The sequence below is a fragment of the Pseudophryne corroboree genome, chromosome 1 (genome assembly GCF_028390025.1).
Source record: "Pseudophryne corroboree isolate aPseCor3 chromosome 1, aPseCor3.hap2, whole genome shotgun sequence".
Classification (NCBI taxonomy): Eukaryota; Metazoa; Chordata; class Amphibia; order Anura; family Myobatrachidae; genus Pseudophryne; species Pseudophryne corroboree.
In genome coordinates, this window is record NC_086444.1 from 1,084,132,548 (window position 1) to 1,084,144,579 (window position 12,032).

The 12,032-nt window shown below is 47.6% G+C and overlaps 1 protein-coding gene across 1 annotated transcript in view; it reads right to left on the reverse strand.

The window, feature by feature from the left end:
• The window catches only part of FBXL5 (F-box and leucine rich repeat protein 5), a 107,220-nt gene that overhangs the window by 76,106 nt on the left and 19,082 nt on the right, over positions 1 to 12,032 (reverse strand). The window contains exon 2 of the mRNA XM_063921178.1: positions 41 to 256. Within this exon, the coding sequence (XP_063777248.1) occupies positions 41 to 256 (216 nt within the window). The remainder of the gene's footprint in view (positions 1 to 40; positions 257 to 12,032) is intronic.

Below are 12,032 nucleotides of genomic sequence, written 5' to 3' on the forward strand. Positions count from 1 at the left end.
TTCAGGCTGCTCACATACAAATCACCCTAGAAGGGCTTACCTTTACATTCTTCAGTCCTTTCTCAAACAGGACCAGCATCTCAGACAACTTGTTGTCGGAGTGTACATTGTACACGGTGCGGCTGCGTTGCTGCAACAGGCCAATGATGCACTCATTCTCAATCTGCTCATGCATCTTGAACTCCTTGAATGTCTCATACAGAGATTGCAGCAGTGCACGGAAGTCATTGTTGTTGGAAAAATTGGTCTTGGAAAGCTGTGTGAAGAATATAATCAATAGACACAGGTTTTAGTTTAGCATGGTTAGAGCAGTTCAGCAGCTTAAGCCCTGGCACAACTATGCACTGGTACTACTAGTTCTACACTTGTTAATGTTCTATGGGGCCCATATATCAGGACCAAAAAAATACCAATATTACAGCGCACAGGAATTAAATATATGCACAATTTCTTACAATACAAAATGTATAAAAAGAATCACATCCACAGGCTGGTTAATACATTTTACAACCCTAAAACAAATGATATGACCATTCGATATCATACAATGCAATTTCAGCAATATATGCAACAACAAAAAAATACCGGTAAATCTTTTTCTCGTAGTCCGTAGAGGATGCTGGGACTCCTTAAGGACCATGGGGATAGACGGGCTCCGCAGGAGACATGGGCACTTTAAGAAAGACTTTGGATCTGGGTGTGCACTGGCTCCTCCCTCTATACCCCTCCTCTAGACCTCAGTTAGAGAAACTGTGCCCAGAGGAGACGGACAGTACGAGGAAAGGATTTTAGTTAATCTAAGGGCAAGATTCATACCAGCCACACCAATCACACCGTATAACCTGTGATATACAATCTAGTTAACAGTATGAACAACAACATATCATCAGTCCATAACCGACGAAACGATAACATAACCCTTATGAAAGCAACAACTATATAAAAGTCTTGCAGAAATAGTCCGCACTTGGGACGGGAGTCCAGCATCCTCTACGGACTACGAGAAAAAGATTTACCGGTAGCTTTAAAATCTTATTTTCTCTAACGTCCTAGAGGATGCTGGGACTCCGAAAGGACCATGGGGATTATACCAAAGCTCCCAAACGGGTGGGAGAGTGCGGATGACTCTGCAGCACCGATTGAGCAAACAGGAGGTCCTCCTCAGCCAGGGTATCAAACTTATAGAACTTTGCAAAGGTGTTTGACCCCGACCAATTAGCAGCTTGGCACAGCTGTAGTGCCGAGACCGCTCGGGCATCCGCCCAAGACGAGCACACCTTCCTAGTGGAATGGGCCTTAACCGATTTTGGTAACGGCAATCCTGCCGTAGAATGCGCCTGCTGAATCGTGTTACAGATCCAGCGAGCAATAATCTGCTTTGAAGCAGGGCCGCCAACCTTGTTGGCTGCATATAGGACAAACAGTGCTTCTATTTTTCTGATCCTAGCCGTTCCGGCCACGTAAATCTTCAAAGCCCTGACCACATCAAGGGACTCGGAATCCTCCAAGTCCCGTGTAGCCATAGGCACAACTATAGGTTGGTTCATATGAAAGGATGAGACCACCTTAGGTAGGAATTGAGGACGGGTCCGCAATTCCGCTCTATCCATATGGAAAACCAGATAGGGGCTTTTATGTGATAAAGCCGCCAATTCCGAAACTCGCCTAGCCGAAGCCAAGGCTAACATGACCACCTTCCAAGTGAGATATTTCAAACTCCACTGTTTGAAGTGGTTCAAACCAATGTGATTTAAGAAAACTTAACACCATGTTAAGGTCCCAAGGCGCCACCGGAGGCACAAAAGGAGGCTGAATATGCAGTACTCCCTTCACAAAGGTCTGTACTTCAGGCAGAGAGGCCAATTCCTTTTGACAGAAAATGGATAAGGCCGAAATCTGAACTTTAATGGAGCCTAACTTTAGGCCCAAATTCACTCCAGTCTGTAGGAAGTGAAGAAAACGGCCTAGATGGAATTCTTCCGTAGGAGCATTCCTGGCCTCGCACCAAGAAACATATTTTCGCCATATCCGGTGATAATGTTTAGATGTCACGCCCTTCCTAGCCTGTATTAGCGTAGGAATGACCTCATCCGGAATACCTTTTTCCGCTAGGATCCGGCGTTCAACTGCCATGCCGTCAAACGTAGCCGCAGTAAGTCTTGGAACAGAAAAGGACCCTGTTGCAACAGGTCCTGTCTTAGAGGAAGAGGCCACGGTTCTTCTGTGAGCATTTCCTGCAGATCCGGATACCAGGTCCTTCGTGGCCAATCCGGAACAATGAGTATTGTTCTCACTCCACTTTCTTATTATTCTCAACACCTTGGGTATGAGATGAAGAGGAGGAAATACATAGACCGACTGGAACACCCACAGTGTCACAAGGGCGTCCACAGCTACCGCCTGAGGATCTCTTGACCTGGCGCAATACCTTTGTAGCTTTTTGTTGAGACGGGACGCCATCATGTCTATTTGGGGCAATCCCCACCGATTTACAATCTGTGCGAAGACTTACTGATGAAGTCCCCACTCTCCTGGATGCAGGTCGTGTCGGCTGAGGAAGTCTGCTTCCCAGTTGTCCACTCCCGGAATGAACACTGCTGACAGTGCACTTACATGATTCTCCGCCCAGCGAAGAATTCTGGTGGCTTCCGCCATCGCCACTCTGCTCCTTGTGCCGCCTTGGCGGTTTAAATGAGCTACCGCGGTGACGTTGTCCGACTGAATCAGCACCGGTCGGTCGCGAAGTAAGGTCTCCGCTTGACGTAGGGCGTTGAATATGGCCCTCAGTTCCAGGATGTTGATGTGAAGACAAGTCTCTTGACTTGACCAAAGGCCTTGGAAATTTCTTCCCTGTGTGACTGCTCCCCAACCGCGGAGGCTCGCGTCCGTGGTCACCAGGATCCAATCCTGAATGCCGAACCTGCGGCCCTCTAGAAGGTGAGCACTCTGCAGCCACCACAGGAGAGAAACCCTGGCCCTGGGGGACAGGGTGATCCGCTGATGCATGTGCAGATGTGACCCGGACCATTTGTCCAATAGGTCCCACTGGAAAGTCCTTGCATGGAACCTGCCGAAGGGAATGGCTTCGTATGTCGCCACCATTTTTCCAAGGACTTGAGTGCAATGATGCACTGACACTTGTTTCAGCTTCAACAGGTTCTTGACTAGTCATGAGTTCTTGCGCTTTTTCTTCCGGAAGAAAAACCCTTTTCTGGTCTGTGTCCAGAATCATGCCCAAGAAGAACAGGCGAGTTGTAGGATCCAGCTGCGACTTTGGAATATTGAGAATCCAGCCGTGTCGCTGTAACACCTTCAGTGAAAGGGATACGCTGTTCTGCAACTTCTCCCGTGATCTCGCTTTTATGATGAGATCGTCCAAGTACGGGATAATTGTGACACCCTGCTTTCGCAGGAGCACCATGATTTCCGCCATTACCTTGGTAAAAATTATCGGGGCCGTGGAAAGCCCAAACGGCAACGGCTGAAATTGGTAATGACAATCCTGTATCGCAAATCTCAGGTACGCCTGATGAGGAGGATATATGGGAACATGCAGGTATGCATCCTTTATGTCCAGCGATACCATAAAATCCACCCCTTCCAGGCTGGCGATGACCGCTCTGAGCGATTCCATCTTGAACTTGAACCGTTTTAAGTAAAGGTTCAGGGATTTTAAATTCAAAATGGATCTGACCGAACCGTCCGGTTTCGGGACCACAAACAGGGTTGAGTAGTACCCCTTCCCCCTCTGAAGCAGGGGAACCTCGGCCACCACTTGTTGAAGACACAATTTTTGAATCGCCTGTAACACTATCTCCCTTTCCAGGGGAGAAGTTGGTAGCGCCAATTTGAAAAATCGGCGAGGAGGCACCTCTTCGAATTCTAGCCTGTATCCCTGGGAAACAATTTCCATTGCCCAGGGATCCACCTGTGATTGAACCCAGATGTGGCTTAAAAGTCGAAGACGTGCCCCCACTGGAGCGGACTCCCTCAGGGGAGCCCCAGCGTCATGCGGTGGATTTTGCAGAGGCCGGGGAGGACTTCTGTTCCTGGGAACTAGCTGTGTTGTGCAGCTTTTTTCCTCTGCCCTTACCCCTGGCAAGAAAGGACAATCCACGTACTCTTTTGCTTTTATTTGAACGAAAGGACTGCATTTGATAATGAGGCGCTTTCTTAGATTGTGAGGGAATAGAAGGCAAAAAATTCGATTTACCTCCCGTAGCTGTGGAGACGAGGTCCGTGAGGCCCTCTCCAAACAATTCCTCACCCTTGTACGGCAAAAACTCCATATGACTCTTTGAGTCGGCATCCCCCGTCCACTGTCGGGTCCATAAGACTCGCCTAGCTGAAATGGACATAGCGTTTATTCTGGAATGCAGTAAACTAATGTCTCTTTGAGCATCCCTCATATATAAAGACAGCATCTTTTATATGCCCTAGGGTCATTAAAATGGTATCCTTATCAAGTGTCTCAATATCCGCTGATAAAGAATCTGTCCATGCTGATACAGCACTACAAACCCAGGCCGACGCAATTGTCGGCCTGAGCAACGTACCAGAATGAGTGTAAATGGACTTCAAGGTAACCACCTGCTTGCGGTCAGCAGGATCCTTGAGGGTAGCCGTATCTTGGGACGGGAGCGCTATCTTTTTTGATAAGCGTGTCAAAGCTTTGTCTACCCTAGGGGAGGATTCCCACCGTATTCTGTTCTGTGACGGGAAAGGATACGCTGTTAGAATCCTTTTGGGAATCTGCAGTTTTTTGTCTGGAGTTTCCCACGCTTTTTCGCATAATTCGTTCAGCTCATGTGAGGAGGGAAAGGTGACCTCAGGTTTCTTTCCCTTATACATGTGTACCCTCGTGTCAGGGACAGGGGGTTCCTCAGCAATATGCAAAACATCTTTAATTGCGATAATCATATATCGAATACATTTAGCCACCCTTGGCTGCAATTTTGCATCATCGTAGTCGACACGAATCTGAATCCGTGTCGGTATCTGTGTTAACTATTTGGGATAGTGGGCGCTTATGAGACCCCGAAGGTCCCGGCAGCATAGGGACAGACATGGGTTGACTCCCTGATTGTACCCTAGCTTCAGCTTTGTCTAATCTTTTGTGCAATAAATTAACATTAGCACTTAAAACATTCCACATAGCCATCACTCCCCCTCCTCCTTAGGTGAGCCTTCAACCTCAGACATGTCGACACACGCGTACCGACACACCACACACACACACACACACACACACACACACACACACACAGGGAAGCTCTTTTCTGAAGACAGGTTCCCCACCAGGCCGTTTGGAGAGACAGAGAGAGAGTATGCCAGCACCCACCCCAGCGCTATATGACCCAGGAAAAAACACAGAATGTTTACCCAGTAGCGCTTATGTATAATGTATATACGCCAATTATGTGCCCCCCCTCTCTACTTTAAAACCCTCTTTCACCGTGTGTCAAGCAGGGGAGAGTCCGGGGAGCTTCCTCTCAAGCGGTGCTGTGGAGAATAAATGGCGCTGGTGAGTGCTGAGGGAGACGCCCCGCCCCCTCGGCGGCGGGCTTCTGTCTCGCTCAAATTTACTAATAACATGGCGGGGGCTCTTTTTATACATGTACAGTGCCCAGCTGTACATGTATATATGTGTATTTGCCACAGGAGGTGTTTATTGCTGCCCAGGGCGCCCCGTCTGCGCCCTGCACCCTTACAGTGACCGAAGTGTGTGAGGTGAATGGGAGCAATGGCGCACCGCTTCACTGCTGTGCGTTACCTCTTATGAAGATCATGTCTTCTGCCGCCTCTGAAGTCTTTTCCTCACATACTCACCCGGCTTCTTTCTTCCGGCTCTGCGCGGAAGACGGCGGCGAGGCTCTGGGACGGACGAGGGTGAGACCTGCGTACCGATCCCTCTGGAGCTAATGGTGTCCAGTAGCCTAAGAAATAGAGCCCTGAAACTCAGAGAAGTGGGTCTGTTTCTCTCTCCTCAGTCCCTCGATGCAGGGAGTCTGTTGCCAGCAGGCTCCCTGAAAATAAAAAAACTAACTAAAATACTTTCTTTTACAGGAAACTCAGGAGAGCTCCCTGAAAGCACCCAGTCTCCACTGGGCACAGTATCAAACTGAGGTCTGGAGGAGGGGCATAGAGGGAGGAGCCAGTGCACACCCAGATCCAAAGTCTTTCTTAAAGTGCCCATGTCTCCTGCGGAGCCCGTCTATCCCAATGGTCCTTACGGAGTCCCAGCATCCTCTAGGACGTTAGAGAAATACTTCTTTAAGGTCCACTAATTTATAGCTTGTAAACAGTGTAACACGTAAGTAGTCAGTCTGTTTCATACAAGCTGATTTGGATACTTTGTTGCAGGTTGATTACTCCAGCTGTGTCTCAATCTATGTTAAAATCACAATATAGGATCATTTATATTCAATGTCCAGAGGAGTACAGTGTATCAATACAGGTTGAGTATCCCATATCCAAATATTCCGAAATACGGAATATTCCGAAATACGGAATATTCCGAAATATGGAATTTTTTGAGTGAGATAGTGAAACCTTTGTTTTCTGATGGCTCAATGTACACAAACTTTATTTAATACACAAAGTTATTAAAAATATTGTATTAAATGACCTTTAGGCTGTGTGTATAAGGTGTATATGAAACATAAATGAATTGTGTTAATGTACACACACTTTGTTTAATGCACAAATTTATAAAAAATATTAGCTAAAATGACCTTCAGGCTGTGTGTATAAGGTATATATGTAACATAAATGCATTCTGTGCTTAGACTTGGGTCCCATTGCCATGATCTCATTATGGTATGCAATTATTCCAAAATACGGAAAAATCCCATATCCAAAATACTTCTGGTCCCAAGCATTTTGGATAAGGGATACTCAACCGTATATTGCACTGCCTTGCAAGTCTGGCCAGACTCAATAAAATAGAATCGTGGTCTTACCACTCTCCACCCTTGTCTGTTGCAAATGAGTCCTCCCTGGCTGCTGGTGTTTTTAACCTTTTCTGGCAGACATCTCTGGGAGACTGGTGAAAGAGCAATTTAGTATGCTATGAAGTGTTGTATAGTGTTTCTCCAGTTTAGGTGGTGTGGGATCACAAAGATTAAAATTTTACGTGTTTCCCGCCTTCTCACGGTATCAGCGGCCTCCACAGAAGTGATATCAGGAAGCTATCAGGGCAATAACCTGTTCTGCCGATGCCTTGATTGGCTGCTATTGATGATGGGCGATATGACCTTAAATAATTCATGCTAAAAATCCCTAACTAGCCGATTCAATACTTCTTGTGTCGGAAATCAGCGAGCCGCCAGTTCATTTATGTCCACTGATAGACTTTTTTGATTGCCGATCGGAGTCAGCAGAATGGGGAATCTGCCCATAGATGTATGTGCCCCATTAGTTGATCTAAGCATAGCGAACAGGCGGACACTGACCTGTACAGTATTATCTGCATTTACATGGTGTTATTTTAAATAAGGCAGCTAAGGCCTTTCATCAGATACATGAAAAAACAGAGGACATCTGTCACAGTACCATTGCCACGAATAACCGTAGTACAGCAGTGGCATAACCTATGCCACAGAGTAGTCATTCTCTAACAGGCCCCATGCCTATGTGCATGTTTAATGACATTCCCATTAAACAGAAGGGTTATTTTTAAGTGAAGGACAGCATGTAAGCTTGGAGGAAGGCACACAGACGCACACCGGTGATAGCGCCTGGACAGCAGCTGCAATGTAGGATCAAATGCAGCCTTGGTGCTCTGACATGGAAGAGTTGAGTAGTGGAAGAGAGGTGGAGATTGTAATACATCAGCCACAAAGCATATTGGGTTGAACCTTCTGACAGGGGAGTGAAGGTAACATTGTTTTGCGGCCTATATAGAGAAGATTCAAAGCCCTGTTAAAGCGCGGTGGCATCTTGTGTTATTATGGTACAGTAGCAACGCTCACTTTCCTGTACACCTCTATGAGGTGAAACAAGCAATGTTACAGATGCGATGTGCTGCTGTGATGAGCATACTGATGGAACATCACTCATGACTGAATCACCCCTATATGCATGGATGCATAATGATACTTAGACTGTAATTATTCTACAGTACTATGTAATCACTCTGTTTAATACCTTCATGTACAATATAATAAAGATTATGTAGTCTCTGAGTTACTTTTAAAGATGAATTATTTTAGTAGAATAAATTAGTGTCTTTTTGCTATAGTTATAGATTGTTACCTTAAACATTCTAAACAATACAAGTTATAAATTCAACCATTTGAATAACTAAGGACCCCATTTATCAAACCTTGGTGAGTGATAAATACTGTAGGACGGTGATAAACTACCAACCAACCAGCGCCTAACTTTCATGTTACAGGCTGTGTTTGAAAAATGACAGTTTGCACGGTTATAAAGTACCAACCAATTGACTACTACTTTATAACCGTGCCATTTATCACTTTCCAAGGCTTGTTAAGTCTGAACCTAATTATGGACAGTTAATTTCCTTGTCATATCAGGATTTGTACTTTGGTCGGAATATATATTTTTTTTACTATTATCGCAAAAGTTCGGATATTGAAAAAGGTGCATTTTACCTTATATAACGTAACTAGAGATGCTTTAGGCAGGTTGTATGAATGCAGTAGTGCACAGGGTGCCACTGATTATTAGGTAACCCTCGTGTATCTCACTTACTCAACCATGTCTCCAGGTGTTCTATATTTACCAGTCACAGAACAGGCCTCAGGGGCCTTCTGAGCTGTCAATCACACAGAATTGTATAAGTACATGATCACGTGGTAGAATTTAAATATAGTAGGTCCTCAGAGGTGTACAGGTGGTCCAGTCATCTCTACGGGAAGGGTCAATAAGCAGAATATCGGAGGACTAAATGAGATCATTGCTAAGTGGAATATAAAGCATATACACATTCACTCTGCAAAATATACATGTTCACATGCACTTTTAAACACAATTCATTCTATCACTTATGCAATTCTATAGATTACAATAGCAACAACTGTTACGTAGATTAAAATGAGAATATTAAAGTATGAAAGGTAAGATGCCTACCAAGTAATGGTAGAGGGCACATGCCTCCCTACAGGAACAGCCACCAGGCCTTACCCTCCACAAGACCTTTGATACCTTAACCTGTCCCAAATCACCCATCTTAATCCCTGAAGAAAACCCCTGACCCACTTCTCCACCTCTCCCACCTGCTGGCCCATTATCACCGATTTAGGCAAAGCAACAGAACGTGGCTGAGGTAGTCGAGCACCACAGGTGTAATACTACAGCAGAGTGAGTCTACTGATAAAAAATGTGAGCCCCTTCCCACTGAAGGAATGGGGCATATGTTACTTTTTTGCTTTTTTTAAATAAAGAACACATGCAAACTCATACAATGATCATCTCTCAAATTACCATCAGCTTTGTCTGTCTTCCAATACATTTTATTACATGCCTACATATACAACAAGGCATCACCAAACCCATCGGGCTGTTTGGAAAGAAGTACAATAGCTTGCAGCAAAGAGTAAACTTCCAGAGGCTGCTCAGACAACCAGCGTCTTGCATCATAGTCTATATATAGCACAAGTTAATCATAAACATATATGTGCATGCAAGCAATTGTACAGATAATGTATTGCCATAAGTAAAGTGTGCTAACGCACAAATTATGCTGGGGAAAGATTATGAGCAGTAACAGTGTCACGTCCCAGCAATCAACACTGTCTTATCATTTCACTCATATAAACCACACACAGTGTCACTACTCAAGTGACTGCTTCCATACATACAACCTCTTACTTTCTCTGTTTTACTGGGCCTGCTCTGGTTTTAGGAGTGCATCTCTTTGCATGCCATGCTCCATAAAGGATCCTGCTGGCTCCTTGATTTGAACGCCTACCACATAAATTACTGTGTCATGGGAACACGAAGTCCAAATACACCGCAGCAGTGAAAATAGTTATATTGCTGTATCATCGTTTTGGTTATTACTGCCGTGGTAGCAGTGTAATCTGAGCATCTTAATATGTCCAATGATGCAAAAAAAAAAAAAAAAAAAAAAAAAAAAATAGGACCTTAAATGATCATGGATAGAAGATGTAACGATGTCTAGACTAGATACATACTGTAGGCAGGACTCTTAATCAGAACCCAATCATGTTCCACACGGAATGCCAACATCTTGTACTGGGAACGGAACTGCTACATATAAAACATACTAGGTGCTTCATCGCGCCCTACGGGCGCTCTTCACACCGTCGCAAGGGGCTACGCCCCCTTAACCCTTGCATGCCTTTCTGGGGTTTAATATTTGTATTATATGGAGTATTACCTGCATTCGTTTGTTAGTGGTTAAATATTGCACAATGAAAGGGCGTGCGATGGTGAAGGAGGCGCAGCCCCTTGCGACGGCGTGAACAGCACCTGCAGGGCACGATGTACAGAATGTAGCGGGTGCGGGGGGGACTGCGGATGGTGTCTGTAGATGCTGCGGGTGGAGGGGAGGCAGAAGTGGGGGTGGGGCCTGGATGGGGAAGGTTCGGGAGGTGCTGCGTGTGGGGGAGGGGCAGAGGAGTGGGGGATGCAGATGGGGGAGGGGTCCGGAGGCACTGCAGGTGGGGGAGGGGCAGGGGTGCCACGGGTGGGAGAGGGGCAGGTGTGGGGATGTTGTGGATGGGTGAAGGGTTCCGGAGGTGCTGTGGGATGGGAAGGGACGGGAGTGGCGGGGGTTGGGTAGGGGACAGCAGGCCCATGGGTAGGGGCAGGTACGGGTGTTGCGGCGGATGGGAAAGGAGGTCCGGAGGTGCTGCAGGTGGTGGAGGGGCAGGTGCGGGGGTGCCATTGGTGGGGGAGGGGTGGGTGTGGGGGGGACCGCTGATGGAGGAGGGTGTCTGCAGATGCTGCGGATGGAGGGGGGCAGGTGTGGGGGGGAAGACATATAAGGGGGGTGAATGGTGGAAGGGGCCTGGAGGTGCTGTGGGTGGTGAAGGGGTGGAGGAGTGGGAGCCACGGGTGGTGTAGGGGGTCTGGAGGCACAGCATGTGGGGGAGGGGTGAAGTGCCGCTTGTGGTGGAGGGGAAGGTGCGGAGGTGTGGTGCATTGGGGAGAGGTCTGGAGGCGCTGCGGGTACTGTACATGCCATAAAAGGTAGTTGGAGGGTATGCAGTAACAGGGCCAGGACAGGGGTGACGGTGCCAGGACAGGGGTGACAGGGCCAGGACAGGGGTGACAGGGCCAGGACAGAAATGATAGGGACAGGATAGGGGTGACAGGGCCAGGGTAGGGGCGGCAGGACCAGGACATGGGTGACGGGGCCAGTATAGGGTTGACAGGGCAAGCACAGGGGTGACAGGGCCAGGATAGGGGTAACAGGGCTAGCATAAGGGTGACAGGGCCAGGATAAGGGTGAAAGGGCCAGGATAAGGGTGGCAGGGCAAGGCCAGGGGTGACAGGGACATGACAGAACACAGGGCACGGGAGAGATTGGTATTAGGGACAAAACAGTGGTGACAGACAGATGTGTCTTACCGGAGTCACTGCTGCTGGCTGCTGCTGTTCCACTCCAACCTGTTGGGATCTGCTGCTGCTGGAGACTTGGCATGGCTGACTCTCTCAGGCTGGAGTCCTGCTTTCTCTGCTCGTCCGCATCCCCCCCCCCCTCCTCAGTCACACACCGCAGACCTCGCGCAGCTGCCGGGCACTGTGGTAAGGTGAGACTGGAAATGACTGGTTAGCCCCCTGGAGATGCTGCGGCTGGAGGGAGTCATAGCATGCACGTGGCGCGGACCTCACGGCTTCCGGGCACTGTGGTAAGGGGAGACTGGGAGTGACTGGTTAGCTCCCAGGAGACGCTGCGGCTGGAGGGAGGAGTGGGTCAGAGCCTGCAAGCAGCTCGGATTTCTGCAGCGCTACCCGCCAGCTAAAGTGTGTGAATGAGCTGGGCGCACTCCACTGCGGGTGGCAGCGCTGCAGCTAGCGGTGGGGTTGCCGGGGCT